Raw genomic sequence first — 19936 nt, 5'->3', positions numbered from 1 at the left:
ACACACACACACACACACACACACACACTCAAAGAGTACTATTGTTATTGTAGCGCCCATTCTGGGCTTCATCACTTGAAAGTGCACTAAGCTGATGGTTTGGCGGAGAGCCAAGCAAAGAAAGGAGCAAGATGGTGGTGGAGAAGGGAGGGGGCGCTTTCATGGGAGGGGTGCCTGCCCCAGGATGCACACCCCATCCCCATCCCATCCACAAGCTCCAGCAGCAGCAGCAGCAGCAGCAGCAGTAGTCAGTCCCCCCTTTGCTTCCACATGAGTCTTTGAAGACATTCCAGTGAAGGTGCACGCTCCTGTTGTAGGCATTTTGACGCAAGTCATTTGATCATTGTACACATTGTGTGAATTTGACAATGACGAGACGAAGTTTGCCTCATCGCGCTTGCCCCTCCCTTTCTCCCTTCGTGTTTGTGTGTGCGCGCGTGTTATGGTTGTACACACTTACTTTGTGTGTGTGTGTGTGTGTGTGTGTGTGTGTGTGTGTGTGTGTGTGTGTGTGCGTGTGTGTGTGAGAAGCACGTCTTTTTCTTTTTCTTTTCTTTTTCTTTTACTACGGCTTCATTGAATATAGGCCACGCCCCCCAACGTAAACAAACGGGGGCTTGACCAATCAGACGCGCGGCAGATCAGCCCATGATCAGATGACTGAAGGACCGGAGGAAACCATTTAAAACGCTAATGAGCGAGCGAGCGAGTTCATACATTTTTTGGGGCACCGGAGTGACTTGGGGAGGGAGTAAGTGAGTGAGTGAGTGAGTTAGGGAGCACCGCGGCGACGTACCGAGCGAGCGAGCGAGCGAGCGAGCCACCAGCACCACCGACCGACTGACTGAACGCGCAACCCGCACCAGAGCTGGCCGGCTTTACGTGCTCTTTTGTCACTCCAGAACGCCGGACCGGACCGACACACAAAAGGCACTTTTAAAACAACAATCCAGAATCCTCCTTCAGATGAATCCTAAAACACACTTGCTGTGGATTCTTCTGCTGTGCGCGGCTGCCTTTACGCACGGACAAAATGGTAAGAAATCTTCGCTTTCTTTGGCGCAAAGCGCACTTCCATTCATTTGAGTGCGTGCATTTGATGTCGCTATTAAGCGTGCTGCGCGTCACAACAGCTCGTTTCCTTCCGCCTTTGTTAAGGTTGAATCATCCCTTCAAAGCGGAGCAAGTGCGCTGAGCAGAGTCAAATGAGAATAGATTCATTTACACGCAAAGAGAGAGAGAGAGAGAGAGAGATGTGTGCCACGTTTGATCCACCACAAGAGGAAATAAGATGAACTCACGTTTTACCTTGAGCTCACTTTCTCTTTTTTTATGGCCCATTTCCAGGAGCCGGGCCGTCGGGTTCATTCGTCCAATTTCAAGCACACAAATATACAAATAAGCTTCAAATGGCATCATCCAGCCAGCAGCCTGTAATACTTATTTGCACAACATTTGAATTGAATGTATTTGAATAGTGAGTGACTCATTTCTTTGTTTTTCCGTTGCTTCTATTTTGCCTTTCTCTATCATGCACACTCCCATTGGAGTTATGTTGTGCAGATATGCGCATGTCATAATGATGCCCAAAATATGGCTCCTGCAGCTGTGTGGAAGACAGGAACCCTAAGAAATAGGATTCATTCCAAGTGGCTTTGGAGTCATGGGTGGGAAACGTAGACAGCCTAGCCTGCTCACGGACGGGGCATTTGATCGCGCAAAGCAGTGGGCTACTCCTTGAAATCGCCGTCCAACTTCCCCACGTGATGCTCTGGACCAAATTAGACGCTGTATGAGAAACCGAAAAGATCCGGTCTTAACGTTGAGCTTCTTCCGCTCAGGTGGAGACGAGCTGTCGACTGTCGACGTCTCCGTCAAGTACAACATGAGGAAGAGTTTGGATCTGGACCAGAAGGGCTGCTATCTGAATGCTGGTAACAAGGATTGTCTCCAGCGGTGCGGCTTCAACGCCACGGCCAAGACCATCTTCATCATCCACGGCTGGACGGTGCGTTGTTGTGCTTAACGTGTGTGTGTGTGTGTGTGTGAGACGGAGGGCAGTGGATGAAAGGCAGCTATTTGTTCATCTAGATGAGTGGCATGTTTGAAAGCTGGATGCAAAAGCTGGTGGCCGCCGTCATGAGGCGTGAGAGCGAGGCCAACGTGGTTGTGGTGGACTGGATCTCCATGGCCCAGCAGCTGTACCCGGACGCCGTCAACTACACGCACGCCGTCGGCCGGGACATCGCCGCCATGCTGGACTGGCTTCAGGTACTTGGAGAAGCTCTCCCAAATGCCCATCTGGCAAATATGTGCTCGCCTGATGGACTGGAACCTTCCATCATATCAGTGGCCTGAAATGTCTGCTTTGTTGCCGTCATGGGACCGGCCGGACAAAGAGTCTTGGGCTTAGACAGATGGCCCAGGCGGGCGGGCGGACGGACGGACGGCCTAGCGTGGGAGGAAAGCCTTATCCCAGTCAACCGAGCGTGGCCAGCTCACAACCGCCATTTGTTCCTGTAGCAGCTGCCGATGTCGTCATTTTTTTCCCTCTCTCTCTCTCTCTCTCGCAACAGGATGAGCTGAATTTGCCTCTGGAGAAGGTGCACCTGATCGGCTACAGCTTAGGGGCTCACGTCGCGGGCTACGCGGGGACGCACGTGCGCGGAACCCTCGGGAGAATCACCGGTACGTCGCTCCTCTCTTAAAGCCCACAATCGACTGTAGCGCCATCGTAAATATTGAACGGCGTTTGCCATCGTCACGGGTACGATGCGGTCCCTCCCGCTAGGCTTGGACCCGGCGGGGCCGATGTTTGAGGGTGTGGAGGAGGAGAGGCGCCTTTCTCCCGACGACGCCGACTTTGTGGACGTCCTCCACACGTACACGCGGGAAGCCTTAGGAGTGAGCATCGGGATCCAACAGCCCATCGGCGACGTGGACATCTACCCCAACGGAGGCGAAATCCAACCCGGGTGCTCGCTGGGCGACGTGCTGGCCGTGGCCGGAAGTAAGTGGCGCCGCCCCCTGGTGGAGCCTGCCGCTTTGAACGACGTCGTCCGTCCTCCCTGGCGCAGCCGCTTGGAATGACGCTGTCCGTCCGTCCGCCTTTTGCTCCAGACTTTATGGAGGTGATGAAGTGCGAGCACGAGCGAGCCGTGCACCTGTTTGTGGACTCGCTGATGAACCGGGAGCACGTGAGCTTCGCCTACCAGTGCAGCGACCCGGAGCGCTTCAAGAAAGGCATCTGTCTGAGCTGCCGCAAAAACCGCTGCAACAACATCGGCTACGAGGCCCGCAAGATGCGCAAGAGACGCAACAGCAAGATGTACCTGAAGACGCGGGCCGACACTCCCTTTGGAGGTGAGGGAGGGAGGGAGGGAGGTGAGGGAGGGTGGGAGGGAGGTGAGGGAGGGAAGTCACCGCCTGCTGAAGATACCGTGTTGGAACTCGATTGCTTCTCGCTCAAACGGACTGGGGTTGCTTCCACTTCCTCCTCCTTTTTTAAAAAGCATTCTATTCTTTTTGCAACTTAGCTTTGATGTCTTTTTTTCTAACAGACTCAACTTGTCTTTGAGACAGACGACTCAAATTTCCTCTCTTTCTCTTTCTTTTTTTTTTTTTGTAACTTGGCTTTGAATTGTTTTGCTAGCAAAGACTTGACTTTGACATTGCTTCAACGTAGCTTTGACTTTATTGCTTCTAACCTAATCTGGCCAGGTTAGCGTGTCAGCATCTGCTTCTTTTGCCAACATTGCCGATTTCTGTCTTAGCAGTATAGCTTCTATGTCCTGCTTTGGCTGCTTCAAAGGAGTGGAAGCTTTCTCCAAAATTTCCATCAACATCCTGAGACTTGGCGTCGCCCCGCATCTGCTTTATTGCTTCTTGTTGTTGTTAATTAACCTCAAGTCTCGTGATGACTCACAAATGAATCATTAAGCCAACGTTGTTATGTTCAAGGTTACCACTACCAGATGAAGATGCACGTGTTCGACAGAAAGCAGGCGGACAACGCAGACCCGACCTTCCACGTCAAGCTGAGCGGAGAGCATAACGACACGGAGGACATCTTCGTCGACGTGTGAGTACCACGTCGGACGTATTTGAAAAAGTTGCTCGCTAGCGGACCCGGTCCAATCTGCTCCTGTCTTTTCATGGCGTAGGCACGAAAACTCCATCGGCCTGAACCTGACCAACACCTTCTTGGTGTTCACTGAGGAAGACATTGGCGACCTGCTGAGGATCCAACTGAGTTGGGAAGGTGACGGCGAGTCGTTATATTCCGTGTGGAAGAACATCAAGAAGAGTTTCTGGGCCTGGAACGCCCAGCCTTCCGTACCTGTGCTGCAAATCCGACGGATTCGCGTGAAAGCCGGAGAAACGCAGAAGAAGTGAGTGGTGACGGATGAAAAGACACCTGGTGGTAAATATGTTTGCTAAATGCTAACGGAGTCCTGTTTTACAGGTTCACCTTCTGTGCCCAAGACCCGTCTAAAACGGAAATTTCTCCCGGCGAATCGCTAACGTTTGTCAAGTGTCGCGATGGCTGGGAAGTGAAAGCAAGAAAACGGTACGAAGCCGATGAGCACGAGCCTTAGCCAAAAGCAGGTTTTGAATGAAAGATTAGCTTCTGCTTCTCTAGCGTTGATTCTTGTTAGTCTTTTGCTAACAGTACTTGGGATTTCTAGCAAATATTGATTGTAAAAAGATTGGACTACTCCACTCCTTCATCCACAGGCTGCCCATGTAAAGCCCTGACCACTTGATGCACCACCACCACCACCACGGGGACCCAACACGGCTAAAGCGAAGGAGCACCGCCTTCGCGTTAACTGAGCACTTTTTCAGAAGGAAGGAAGGAAGGAAGGAAGGAAGGAAGGAACAACGCACAGCGGGCGGAGTTTGAGGTGTCGGACATTTGAAAGTTCACCCCAATGGTTGGTTCCCGGAAACTCCGAGCGCTTGCTCGCTCCTGCGCTGAGAGGCCGGCCGGCCGAGCTGGGACTGAGGTCAAGGGCGGGCGGGCGGTCTTAAAAGATCACTCGAGAGAGTTACGGAGGAATGTGAGCTTGAATATCAGTGGGTGGAAATACACCGGCTATTGTAGTCTCTGTACTGTATATTTTAAACATTTTGTTTTTTAATTTATGGAGAACAAAATTGAAGCACTGCAAGACCAATGTTATTTATCATAGCACATCCCATAATAGTGTCTGTCGTCGACTGGATTCCTGGATGCAGTAATTGTGTGTGATTGCGAGTGTGCCTTTCTGCTGCTGAGTGAGATTAGCCATACACTGTACATTTGGAAGAGATCCCCATCTCATTGCACACGGTGGCGACTTTGTGCAATGCTTTGTGTTACTGTACGTTCTGTGGGCTGGTGCCTTGATGTACAAAATGTAAATAACCTTTTGAAAAATAAAACCAATTCACCCATTATTTCGATTAGATTGCCTCCTCTTGAGATGGAGAGATTAGGGTTGCAAGCGTTTTGAAAGTTGGGAAGGTTCTACGGCAGGGGTCTCAAACTCCGGTCCTGGGGGGAATCAATGGAAATGATCCAGCAGCAATCATTCAATTCAATGAACCCGACAATTGTGTTTTTGAAATAGGCTAGGAAAGCCTCTGGGAAACCCAAATAAGCACTGCTGCGGATCATGTAACCATGTTTACACAGGAAGGCCAAATTTGAGTAGCTCTCAGAAGTGCGAGGCAGAGACATTAACCACTGCACGCTCTTCCGAGCATATTTGGTGAATAAGCTCAGCTGACAGACAAAATGACAACACCATTTCCCAATAAAGCAAATCAAGTCAATCAAGTGAACCAACATAAAACGTTCCATCTGAACTGTGACGATGCACAGTCCAAGTTGCACACTATCATGGGTTCTGACCAAAATTCAAATGTATTCAATCATGTACGGACAAAAAGAAATCAAGTAGTGTCCCGCCCGACTCCTCCAAATCAGCTTTGTAGCAAGCGGCAAGGCCATTCCCAGTAATTGGATGCCTTGCATGTTTGCGCTTGTGTGGTGGCCGGCCGCCGCCATTGTAATTCAACACGCACGCGCGCACACATAAATATAAACAAAGCGCTGTGATGGACTTTGCGTGCTAATTAACAACATTCCTGCGTGCTTGTAACGCATTTTTCAGTGCCAGAAAATTTGCCTCATAATCCCCCCCCCCCGACCTTTAACAACACTATCCTTTGACCTGTCAAACAGTGCTAAAATAGTGAAAAGGACAGGATGCTTCACATTATGCAACACTTAGTATATCAACAGATGTCCATTCCTGCTTCTTGTGTACATACTGTTTGGATTGGCACAGCAAAATGATGTGGTTTTTTGGGGGGGGGGTTTCCCTGTGTGTTCTGATTTCTACGGAAGAGGATTAGGGCCAGTGAAGAAAAAAAAAACGAGGGGTGACAGGATTCTGACTTTTTTCTCCGAATTCTCAGAATTCTGACTTTATTCTCCGAATTCTGACTTTAAAGTCAGAATTCCCCATTTCTGACTTTATTCTCAGAATTCTGACTTTATTCTCAGAATTCTGACTTTAAAGTGAGAATAAAGTCAGAAATGGGGAATTCCCACTTTAAAGTCAGAATTCTGAGAATAAAGTCAGAATTCTGACTTTAAAGTCAGAAATGGGGAATTCTGACTTTAAAGTCAGAATTCTGAGAATAAAGTCAGAATTCTGAGAATTCGGAGAAAAAAGTCAGAATCCTGTCACCCCTCGTTTTTTTTTTCTTCACTGGCCCTAATCCTCTTCCGTAGGATTTCTCTATTCGGGTCAGTTAAGTTTTGAATGTGCGAGGCCTTGAAATCAGGCCGGTATCGATACCGGGTATCGGTACCGCTGCTCAGCCATCCCTAAAAAGAAGGTCCATTGGACTCTTGAGTTTTGAATCAAGTAAGTGTGAAATGAAAGCAAAGCAATCGGATGAGTTCTCGATCCTTTCCGATGCGTATTTCATTCTCCTTCGATTAAGTCCATCCCATTGACGGCGCAGCTAGGGCAGCAGAGTCGTCCATTTCTTTTTTCCAAGACTGCTATGCATGCGTCTGTTAACAGTGCAAGCTCAAAACAAAAGGTGCCAATCAAAGGAAGGAAGAAGAAACCTTTGAAAAGCTTCCAAAAACATTTGATTTGACTCGTGCTCAATTATAAAGGGGGTTGTCGAGAAGAGAAATGTCATTGTCTTCAATCCGGAATATAAATTCCAAAGAAATGGCAACATTTGCGCTGGCTGACGCGCTTTGCGTCAGTCAGTCGTCACATGAAGTCCAGCGCTAATTCCTCCTTGCTATTCTGGTGTCCAGACTACTTGAGGGACACCGGCCGGGCCTTTCCACAAACGCTATTATTAAGGCTGTCTTTATCCCCTCACCACTCACCATGTGACCCATTTTCACTAAGCTGGAGCAACCTCAAGTCGTGGAAGCGAGGACACAGACGTTTGATGTTGCGCCTCGTTGCGATGGTGATTTGGTAGGCCGTCTGCCTCTCGCACGCGCCGACTCAGCGACTGCATTTGAAATGGAAATGGTCTTTCAAATGCGTCACGCTTTTTGTCAATAGACATAGCGCTGCTTTGACCCACTCGGATAACAATGTGGCGTGCTTTGTTGTGATTTTCAGTTTTGCGGCGTAGTCGTTTCCCATACACAATTTCTTGGATTTATTTTCATTGCGAGGGAGGTTGGCAGGCGGTTAGGGTTAGCAGCAGATGTATCACCAATCTTGCACTTCATTTATTTGGGTACTTGAAATAAGATAACGTGTCATGTTTTCAGAACATCCCCTGACTGGATATCACGTAACAATCTTTTCAGATCCAGCGGATGACATTGGATGGATCAAAACATGCATGCCACACAATGATAGCAGGGGAAGGAACGTGCGTCATTGCTGAACGGCAGATTGCTGGTCCCAACTGAGACGACAACAACAAATCTCTCTCAGCCAACACCATGTACATTTGGGAGCATTAGCCCGCTGGGCAGATTTTGGCACATGTTGGATGAGACCAGCTGCTGCCTGCCACCTGGGTGGCAGCGGCACCATGCACACGCTCATGGAAGTCCTCCATGTCGGTGAGAGGCCGCTCGGAGCAGCTTCCCCAAATAGTTCTTAACGTGACAACGGCGGTGGAAAGTGCCTGGATGACCTCAAAGGACCCACCTGAGCGAGCGGTCCTGGTATGCCAGAGCGTCGGAAGCCAGAGTTGAAAACTCGGCTCACGTGGATTGTCTGGCTGGCTGGCTGGCTGGCTTTCCGAGTAAGAGGTCCTGCACATTTTCTAGGAAAATCAAGGTGAAAAAGGGGGCTGCCGTGTCTTGAACAAACAAACCATCCGATGTGAAATTGTGAAGATGTCTGGCCGCCTTTGCACCGACCGGTCAAGCTTGAGCAAGCAAACGCCTAGTTTGTACTCACAGTATGTCATCTTGACATGGCAGTCCTTAATGATGAGGATGATGATAACTAAGTGACAGCTTGGTAGTCAACATATCGATAGCATCTACGACTGGCAGTCCTTCGTTTGCGATCATCCTAGTTTACCAATGTCAAGCTTTCATGCTGTATGTGCTACGTATCCATACTATGACGTGAACCAGCGAGCTTTCTGGACAGTGGAGGCCTTGAAAATCAACGTGGGAGATGTGGACAGTGACCATCAAAAAACAATGTTGTGTGCAATTTTTCCTTGTCACCAAGCCATTGTCTGGCATCCTAAACATCAAGTCAACAATTGCTCGGTTTTACTTTTGCCTCCAAATGCATCACATGTGAAATTGACGACATTAGAACATGACCTGAAGCTTTGCCACGATGTCACCTCAGTCACATTGTTTACTGGAAACAGTCAGTGCTCACGTGCTCGTCATATTCAACGCGATGATGCCCTTGCTCCTCACGACCTGAGAGCCGCGACGCTACGAGAACACAGAACAGCACCGAGTGTGACTATTATTACGAAGCAATAATCGAGCGGTCCAATCAGGAGGTCCGGCGGCCTTAGCGTTTCAGGCTTGTTTGTTTACGGGGGGGCGGGGGGGGCTCATGTTACACCCGTGACATTGACGTCAGTGTTACAGTGTCACCGTGTCACGTTGATTTGCTTTTGTTTTTATGGCTACCGCTCCAAGTGCAGTCAATAGAAAGGGCTGAGCAGCCACGTCTTAGCCCCCTATGGAAATAAACAGCGTTATGTATTTGACTACATGACATAAGAGGAGTTACTGCTATTTTAGAATCACTGAAGCATTTCCTTTTTTGCTACTTTCAAGAAAACAAAAATAGAATAGAATAGAATAGAGCTTTATTGTCATTGTCACATATGTACAACGGACATTTAACTTGACAACATTGGGCTTTGACAATAATGCCATGACAGCAGATTGCAATCCAGAATGATTTGAAGCAGTTTACATTTGATGAAACAAATATTAGGCCCGGCCCGTATCTACCTGTAATGATTGTAATGGCCGTCACCTGCCCCTCGTTACCCGTCTTGTATTTAAGTCCTGTCCGTGTGTCACTCCCTGTCGGATGGTCTTGTTAGTCAGTCCTGTTGTTAGTCACTACTCGGCTTGTTTGTTAGTCCTGCTATGCCTGCTTGTTCCCCTCATCCTCTCCTCTAGCACCCTTTTCCCTGGTCCAAGCTGCATTTGGTGGCCCTGCTCCACTCCGCACGTGGAGCTATTAGGTATTTTGCAAAAAAAGGTCATGGGTGTGCAGCCAAGTGCTTTCGCACATCCGCCATCTTGATGACTCGGAGAGACTTTTGTAGTCCAAACAACTCAAGAATGCCGATCAAAATGTTCCGTTGTCGGATGCAACTCATGACCGCCGCATCAAAACCTCAAAGAAGTGCCCGGTTAAATCTCATTTTTCAGGACACCCTGCTCGTCTGAATCTCTTGTCAGCGTTTGGCGAAATACTTGGTTTCATTGAGGCTTCCTTCAACCGATGGAAACGACGGACACAGTAAAGTGGTAAGCTTGAGATGACGTCAAAATAATCAACTCTTTTTACTTTCATTTTATTCGACGATGCCCTCGTTCTCATAGCATTAGCGGGAGTCTTTCTGCTGATTTTAGCTTTGTGCGCGCGATGTTTTCACTTCTTGTGAGTCATTTTATCAGATGAATTTTCTTCTCCTTTTTTATTCTTGGGGAACATAATCATGTGTTAAATGCATTTGTTAGCTTCTCGCTAATGCTGGCATTAGTTTACTGCTTAACTTGACTGCAGTGCAGCGCTTGTTTGCAAGATGTGTTCATAAATATTGTGAGGGGAGGGTGTGAAGTATCTCGTTTGCATTTCGAGAGACGGCACCAAAACGGCTTGCACCTCAGAACAAGTGGGACCTGTGATGCCATCAAAACAAGGAATTCAGGCAAAAGCATTGCTCTTCTCACTTACGTATACATAGACCGCAAGTGAATGAATCAAATGTAAAAAGGAAGGATTTACAAGCATATGTCCACTTTGAAGATTAAAATACTACTAGCATGGCCTACTTTCACAACACCAATTTGTGGCTGAACACTGCAATTTGAAATCTGTTATATCGGATTTATTTTCACAGTATACGACCGTGTCTTTTTTTCCGCCCGCTGACACTTCCCTGACTCCAACCCTTGAGTCAGCTTTGACAGACAGACAGACAGACAGACAGACAGACAGACAGACAGACAGACAGACAGACAGACAGACAGACAGACAGACAGACAGACAGACAGACAGACAGACAGACAGACAGACAGACAGACAGACAGACAGACAGACAGACAGACAGACAGACAGACAGACAGACAGACAGACAGACAGACAGACAGACAGACAGACAGACAGACAGACAGACAGACAGACAGACAGACAGACAGACAGACAGACAGACAGACAGACAGACAGACAGACAGACAGACAGACAGACAGACAGACAGACAGACAGACAGACAGACAGACAGACAGACAGACAGACAGACAGACAGACAGACAGACAGACAGACAGACAGACAGACAGACAGACAGACAGACAGACAGACAGACAGACAGACAGACAGACAGACAGACAGACAGACAGACAGACAGACAGACAGACAGACAGACAGACAGACAGACAGACAGACAGACAGACAGACAGACAGACAGACAGACAGACAGACAGACAGACAGACAGACAGACAGACAGACAGACAGACAGACAGACAGACAGACAGACAGACAGACAGACAGACAGACAGACAGACAGACAGACAGACAGACAGACAGACAGACAGACAGACAGACAGACAGACAGACAGACAGACAGACAGACAGACAGACAGACAGACAGACAGACAGACAGACAGACAGACAGACAGACAGACAGACAGACAGACAGACAGACAGACAGACAGACAGACAGACAGACAGACAGACAGACAGACAGACAGACAGACAGACAGACAGACAGACAGACAGACAGACAGACAGACAGACAGACAGACAGACAGACAGACAGACAGACAGACAGACAGACAGACAGACAGACAGACAGACAGACAGACAGACAGACAGACAGACAGACAGACAGACAGACAGACAGACAGACAGACAGACAGACAGACAGACAGACAGACAGACAGACAGACAGACAGACAGACAGACAGACAGACAGACAGACAGACAGACAGACAGACAGACAGACAGACAGACAGACAGACAGACAGACAGACAGACAGACAGACAGACAGACAGACAGACAGACAGACAGACAGACAGACAGACAGACAGACAGACAGACAGACAGACAGACAGACAGACAGACAGACAGACAGACAGACAGACAGACAGACAGACAGACAGACAGACAGCAGCAGCAGCATACAAGAAGGAATGAAAAGTGTTTCAAATGAATTTCTAGAATGTCCTTATTCACTGGAGATTGATCACCTTTCCATTCGCTGCTCTGAGTCAGTCGCATCTCAACTCACATTTGTTTCCAAATGGTAGCTAATGTGAAAGAAATCACTTTGTTTCTGCGCTTTAGCTGAGGAGGAAAAAAAATGTTCATTTGAGCTGAGTTATTCGAATAGAATTGAAGGTGATTCACACAGCCACTTGATCTGCACACAAAAGAAGCAAAAGGGCAACTCTGGCAAATGCTTGGACTCCCTCCCCACTCACTTGTCTTGGATTACGCCAACTATCCAGTCATGTGGTACAGTGCACACTGCGCAGACATTTTTGGGCTGAGAAATGGCAACCAAAAAAAAAGGAATAACAAGCCAATAAATGAAATCTCTTGTTCACATGAGCAGAACACAACTAAATCCTTACTGATAAGAGGGTGTGCAACTAACTACATTGTCTCGGTTCTATAGTTTACTTTCCCAGTTTCAAATGTTTTATTTCATGCCTCTCCAGTATCTCGGCATCCAAATAAAAAAGAAACGAGGCACATTTTCATGTATTTTCACACATTTTGACGGACGTCATTTATTTAAATTTAGGGTTAGGCTTAGGGTTAGTCAATGAAACAATGCTTTATTCAAAGAGGCATGCGCACGCGCACGCACACACACACACTGATGCTGGCTGCAGCATTACCTTTTTGCAACATTTTGGTTCTGAGAAGAGAAGGCTGGGACTTTCTCATGGGAACAAATGAGGAATGCAAAGAAAAGTGGGAAGGAGGGGGGGATAAAAACGCTCTCATTCATGTACAGTAATTCTCATTTGACAAGGAGGTGTGTTGAAATGGTTTTGTTTTTGTCGGCTTGAAATGAGCTTAAAGTCACAGCTAGAAACGAGAACCTTTGGGTACAGGAATGCGGTTGGCTTTATGAATTGAAATACTTTTGGGAATTGGAAGCCTTAATCTAAACAATAAGGGTTCATCTGATGCTAGAAATGAGCTCCCCCTGCAGCAGCGTGTTTCTAATTGAATCTCCGCCCGCTTAATTGTTGACTGCTTCTGTCAACAGGGCCGCTGGGCATTTTAATGGTGTGGATTCAGGTCAGGCCAGGCCAGGCCAGGCCAGGTCAGGCCAGGCCAGGCCAGGCCAGGCCAGGCCAGGCCAGGCCAGGCCAGGCCAGGCCAGGCCAGGCCAGGCCAGCGCCACGCTGTGCGATTTTCCCATCCCATCTATACTACAGTAGAAGAGATTTGAGCTGCAAAGTCACATGGGCGATGTGAAGATCAAAAACACGGTAGCGTGTCAGCGGAGGACAGATCCCACCTCAAAGCAAACATCATCCCTCATCAGGACTACAGTGCCTCGAGGATTTGCTGTTAATCTCTTAATGCCAACACATGTTGCGCGTGAGCGAGACAGCGGCCGGCCGGCCGGCCGGCTCAAGTGCAGCCAGGTCACTCAATGACCGATGATGACCTTTACAGTGGTGTGGCAGCGACAACGGACCACTGTTCATATTTGGAAAGTCATGGAAACAGGATCGTCAGAGGCAAAGTGAATGGTGCCATTTTATGCCTCATTAGGCTCTTTGCTTGGAAGACTTTAGTCAAGTCCAGTTGATTTGTATAGCCCTAAATCACAAGCAGTCTCAAAGGGCTTCACATAGACAAAAATGGACAATTATTCTCAAAGCATCCCCTGATCTTAAGCTCCCAAAACTTTGAAGTTCTCCATCAATCACACGGTGTGGTTTCATTCGTTTTCAAGTGTTCCTAGTTGTTGGCAAAGACATCTTAACAGTGAGACGAGACGCACGTACCTGCTAAGCAGCAGTCGACTGACGTCGGAGCGAGCGTGCAGCAACAGGCTTTGTGAGACACAACAACAAAAAGAAAGAAAGAAAGAAAGAGAAAGAACGAACGAACGAACGAACGCCATTGAGTCTAAGTCATTACATTAACCACCAATGAAAGACTCACTGTCCTCTGATTTTGCCCAGTTCCTCAAAACATTCTTTGGTTTGGATTAAAAGAGTGAAGAAGCAATGGTTTTCTGGAGAAGGAGCATCACAACTTGCCGTGCGAGGAAAGTGGCGGATGGAGAAGTGGAACAGATGTTTTGTCTGTTCAATGTGGCCTTCTTCTCCTGCTTTTCTGGATGAGATACAGGAAAAGCTGGAGCGCTATTATCGTTGACAGGTCATGGCAGGTGAAAAGCTGCAACGGTATTATCATTGCAGCAGCAGGTTTGGCTGCTGCTTCACTTCTGCTCTTCTCTTCTCTTCTCTTGTATTTGACCTTGTTGATTCGGAGCAACTCATAACCAAAAATGTTGCCTTTCCGAACGGTTGAAAGGCCACAACCTTGACACTGTGAGAGCAACGTGCTAAGCCCGAGCTGAGTGTGCCTTGGCCTACCGTCAAGTCAAACCAATTGGAATCACCTCTGCTTTCCTTCCCATCACCACCTTTGTTAGGATGAACAAGGCACTGTCGTTTTCTGTTACGTTCCTGCTCGCCCGCCCGCAAAAGACTCCAAATCAAACAATGAATGTTTTGACGAGCTGATCTCTCAACCTTTCCATCTCGCTCACGTATGGGAACGGACGGACGGACGGACAGACGGACAGACGGACCACCTGAGTCCTGACCCCGTGTTATGGGATTCTGTGGGAATGCGAGTCGAGGACCAAACAGAGACGGTCGGTCCTGTCTTAGCTTGACGCCGATTATGCAAGCTTCGTCCGCAGATGTTAGCGTTCCCAACCTCAAATTACACTGCGCTCATGCGCCATCTAAGTATACATGTCGGCGGCATGCGACGACTGTTTTTTCCGACGTGCTCATGAATGGCCTTTGGTGCTAAAGCGCACGCACGCACGCACGCACATAGGGAATGGCGTGGGAGAGCAGCTTCGAAGAGATACAAGGACAAAAGACAAGTGGGTGCGACGTCACGCCAACAGTAACCTCACTTCCGCCCGCCTGCCTGCCTGGCTGCGGGCGGAGAATGTGAGAGCGGATTTCGTAAAGCAGCCGCAAAAACTGAAAAAAGGGCAAGGGAGCAAGGGGGAAAAAAATGACAAGGGAGGTGATTGGCTCTGAGCGTACTGCCTGATTCTTGCTCCGTTGTGATTGGTTGAGAGATATGGCCTCACCTTAACTGAGGGTTACTACGGTTCAGTGACGTGGAGATTTCCTTCTCGGTAAGCGTGCGTGCGTGAGTGACTCGGTTACTCGTGTGTGTTTTTCAAATTAGCGACAGACAAGTCAGCATGTTCAGACACTCTGCACATTCCACGTCTTTCAGTCACTCGCTTCCCTCCCTCCCTCACTGTCGTATCGCTACCACTGATCTGCTTCCGGTGGGCAGAATGTGCAGGTTCCGGCCAGATGATTCCGGGATATGAAAAGAAAATATGAATCATGGCTTGAGTTATATTCGTAGCGTGCCAACCAATGTATTACTGTTCTCTGCCAAAGTGAAAATCATAGGGTGACTCGAACCCTAACCTAAACCGTTGGCCAAACCTGAAGCCCCTTTTTGAAAGGGGAGGATTATCATGTCCAACGTGCATCCGTCCGTCTTCCATGGGAATTGGTCTCACCCATGAAAAAAGGTTAGTCGGGATTTTCCGCGCATCTTGGTTCCTTGAAGTTAGCCTGCATCCATCCATCCATCCATCCATCCATCCATCCGTCCATCCATCCACCCACCCATTCATCCACCCACCCATCCATCCATCCATCCATCCATCCATCCATCCATCCATCCATCCATCCATCCATCCATCCATCCATCCATCCATCCATCCATCCAATCCGTCTTCACAGTCATTGAATTGAATGATTCAATCGAGCCTAATTTGAAGTCATTGCCTCACCAACCTTAACCCTGACCCCCCTGGTCCTCAATTTTCCCCAACGCGGGTGACCCTAATCCCTGTGTGGTGACCCCCCCCCGTGCTCCCTTTGAATATCAGCCAATGAATGCGTGGCACCGGGCCAAACAAAAGGGACTTTGTCTCACATCGGTGGGAACGTGCTCATGATGAGTTACTTGAAGCTGAGCGTGCTTTCGTTTGATTTTCTTTTTTTTTTTTTTTTTTTTTCTCTTTCCAACTGCTGTATCACAGCTTCCTGTTGAAGCTGATAGTTGAGGACATGAATTTAAGGTTGCCTTAAATTCCATTCAGGGATTGAAATGGATCAAAGCCACCAAAAACGGAGTTTTATTGTACAAAACAAAACATTTTAATGGCGTTAGGATTTGTGGTATAACCTTAGCACTCCTCTACTTTTAGGACTCGCTGTTTTCAACTGTGCCCTGATTTTTTGGGGAAGAAGTTGAAAAGGAATATGAGCAATTTCAAAACTGCATGATGTTGAAATGTAACTGTCGCAAAGAACTGTTGTCTAGACTGCTAGACTGCTGCTTTGCCCATTAGCTGTTCCAATAATTCCTGATGGTGCTGTGCTCTCCCCCCTTGTTTTAATCGTTGATCAATTCACACTAGGCTAATAGAAGTACTTCGATACATGTTCAATAAATCTGATATCATATCTTTGAATGCACAAATTGTGCTGTCATTGAATCCAATTGATTCCGCTCTCAAAATAAGCGCCATATGTGGCGGTGACGCCTACCCGGCAAGTCAAAATGGCGTGCCGGCACCTTGGCAACAATGTCAAGTAAAGGTCGTTAACATTCCTTGCTCGTAGTGGACAAAAGAAGCTCGAAAGGACAATGGCAAGCAACGGCTTGCCACAACGGCTTGCCAGAACGGCAGGCAAGCCCTTCCGATGGAAAAATGAACGTCAGCTAGTTTCATGCTAACGCTGGAGACAGGCTTTCGCTGCACTCTTGACATTTTGCTGGCAATTTTTGCGCGTATTCACTTCAGTTTGGCGCGGCGGCGGCGGCAGCGGCGGCCGGGCGGCGGCTGGCGACGGGCGGCTGGGCAGCTGGGCAGCGGCTGGGCCGTCATGAGTCAGAGACACATTTACCAAAATGACTACATAGCAAGCAACTTCTCGTCGTAAAGGAGCAACGTCAGTGCTGGATGATGGGAGGGAGAAATCCAGTCCCTTTAGCTCAGACATCAAATTTCCTTGTCTTTTCCTGCCGAGACACAGCACAAACAACATACGAAGAGAAAAGCCAAGCGACCACGAAACCTGTTTGGTGCCACTATGGGGCAATGGAAGAAAGGGGATCTGATCTTTCAATACGGAGAGATTTGATGGGTGTCAGTAGAGTTTGCAACTTGCATTGAGTGCAGCAGTAACAAGTGCCTTATTTTGGTGCTTATATAACAAAGGAAACATGTGCAGCGGAAGGAAGGGAATGTTCTCATCGCATCACGCAAAAATTTGTGGCAGGCCCAAAGGCTTTGGCTACAGAAAGAAGTTCCCATCACTTGTTAATGTGTGCAGCCATCTGCAAGACACACTCGCTTCATCTGGGCACCGCTTCATTTTGCACACCCCAACAACCACACGGATTTGCCCGACGAGACCGTATTATTTGTGACGAGCTTTGAAAATAATGGAACTAGGTTTTGCACACATCCATCGATAGATACACTGGGCGGTGTCCACGTTTTCAGTCGATTTTTAGTACACAAATGACGACTGATAGAATCGGCCTTCGAAAAAGTATCAGTGTCAATGTCAATTTCCCAATTTCACTCACGCTAACGTCAATGTAATACTGAACGTTTGACGTTTCCCTCCCTGAAGGACATTTACACCTCCCATCTCACCCGCAAGGCGACCACGATTGTGAGTGATGTGAGTCACCCCGCTCACTCTTTGTTCGATCTTCTGCCCTCTGGGAAGAGGTACAGGAGCCTGCGCTCCCTCCCGCACCACCACACTCACCAACAGCTTCATTCTCCAGGCTGTTCGGATCCTGAACTCTCCCCCCCCTCGGCTGCGTAGCGTCCTGTACTTTTGCGCTCTATTCTGACTGTCTGCTGTATGCACACTTGCTCCGTTTTTGCTCCTCTTATTTATTGTGTTATTTGTTTATTTATTATTTATTCACCGCTCTTATTTATTCATTGTTTGTGCCTTCTTGGTTTTATTTTTTTGTGTTGTTTACTTGTATGTGTATTGTGTACTATGTCTTGTCACCGTGGGATAGTGGGAACGTTATTTCAATTTCTTTGTGTGTCTTGGCATGTGAAGAAATTGACAATAAAGCAGACTTTGGCTTTGAACACATAAAAGAGAAGCGGCAGCGAGCCAGTTGACTCAAAGTCAAAGTGCCCGTGCCATTGCACCCGCCGCCGCCGCCGCCGCCGCACGTTGACACAAACACATAGAGTGAGTGACACAAACTCCAGTCACCTCTTGCACATCCCACCATTTCTCACCAATCAGACGTCTGGTTAGGAGTAAACCACATGCATGGCTAGACAAATGGAATAGCAGACGGACGGACGGACGGACGGACGGACGGACGGACGGACGGACCGACCGACAGACCGACAGACAGACAGAGTTGTTATTGCGAATATAGCCAATATTGAAAGTTTTTGAGTCCCAAGTCAACATCAGGCAGGAAAGGGTGTGGTGTGTGTGTGTGTGTGTGTGTGTGTGGGTGTGTGTGTGTGTGTGTGTGTGCGCGTGTCCGTTGTGGTGTGTGTGGTGTGTGTCACTCCTCTTAAAAGTCTTTTTAATTCCACGGATCTCGCTCACAAATACGAACGTTCCAAGTGAACGTTTACATTGCTTGAGTCAATGTTGAACACGTACATAAGCGAGCGAGTGTCATGTTGGCAATGTGACAGAAAGCGGATAGCGGAATGTCATACCTGCGTCAGAAAGAAAGAAAGAAAGAAAGAAAGAAAGAAAGAAAGAAAGAAAGAAAGAAAGAAACGCTGCTGATATCAAGTCCCCACTCTGAACAAAAGTGTTATGCTTCCACTAAGTGGACATATAATTAACAGTGAGCGGCCAGGCCAGGGTAAATACGGATAATGGAAGGTCACGGCGGCCACAAGTATATTTAACTGCCCCCCCAACCCCGCAATGTTTTGTTGAAAGAAACACAATTGCTCTAATTCAACACACGTGCGTCTTGTGCCTGTAGGATACAATTACACATATTTGAGATTGTTTTATAAAGGAATCCAGATTGTAATTATTGTGTAAAGGGGGGAAAAAGTCTTCTGTACATGACATTGCCAATCATCCTTTTTTCTGTAGGACTCTATCCCAGATGACTTTGGATGGGAGTGCTCGCAAATTGCAGGGTCGATATAAACCACCTATTCACATTGATAAACCTAATATGCATGTTTTTGGTTTTGATTCTGTCTGATCAAATCATGGAACTGGATGTGGACAAAACGTTGTACAAATAATCTGGATTTAGTATCATTTAACCACAAATGACAGTTAGCAGAACTGCACAGCAAATGAAAAAAGAAAGAAATACATAAATCTGACCCGGTACTTTTGTGTTATCATGCAAACATGATAGAACCTGTAACCTCCTTGGCAAAGGGAATCATTACGCAACATTGTTTGTTCAATAGTGGAACGTAAACAGAGATGCAGAGGCGTAGCCAGGAATTTTTCCAGTAGGGGCGCACGCCCACAGGAAAAAAAATCGAACATCAACCACGCCGTTCGCTCATCGCTAAAACAACATCCGGGTCCGGGAGGCAAACGGTGAATGGATAACATCGCGCACATAGAATAGCGCAAGCACATTCGCGCAAGACCGAAAGAAAAAAACGGCATGAAAATGAAGAATCGAAAAAGCTCGATTTTCTTTTTTTTTTTTTTTTTCAACCGGGGCGCAGGGAGTCCTAACCGGGGCGCCGCCCCGGCTCGCCCCGGCTTGGCTACGCCTCTGCAGAGATGGTAACTTCAGGTCCAGAAATTGAAAAACATTTGCCACAGATGCAGGAGCTCCAGCATGGTACCTGCTGCTCGAGTAAAAGTGAAAGTAGAACAAATCACATCAAACGTCTGGCCGGCCAGCCGTGGAGATACGTCGA

At 47.7% G+C, this 19936-nt stretch overlaps 1 protein-coding gene across 1 annotated transcript; it reads left to right on the top strand.

Moving 5' to 3' along the window:
- The first annotated feature begins 654 nt into the window (after positions 1 to 654).
- lipg (lipase, endothelial) lies at positions 655 to 5440 on the top strand. The gene is made up of 10 exons (XM_037257980.1): positions 655 to 1036; positions 1842 to 2008; positions 2092 to 2271; positions 2577 to 2688; positions 2792 to 3010; positions 3121 to 3363; positions 3961 to 4081; positions 4164 to 4391; positions 4466 to 4570; positions 4738 to 5440. Exons 1-10 carry the CDS (start codon positions 967 to 969, stop codon positions 4748 to 4750), a joined length of 1458 nt encoding a protein of 485 aa, XP_037113875.1. The 5' UTR covers positions 655 to 966; the 3' UTR covers positions 4751 to 5440.
- The last annotated feature ends 14496 nt before the right edge of the window (positions 5441 to 19936 follow it).

The sequence above is a fragment of the Syngnathus acus genome, chromosome 9, assembly GCF_901709675.1.
Source record: "Syngnathus acus chromosome 9, fSynAcu1.2, whole genome shotgun sequence".
Taxonomy (NCBI): domain Eukaryota; kingdom Metazoa; phylum Chordata; class Actinopteri; order Syngnathiformes; family Syngnathidae; genus Syngnathus; species Syngnathus acus.
This window is presented reverse-complemented; position numbering and strand designations above follow the sequence as displayed.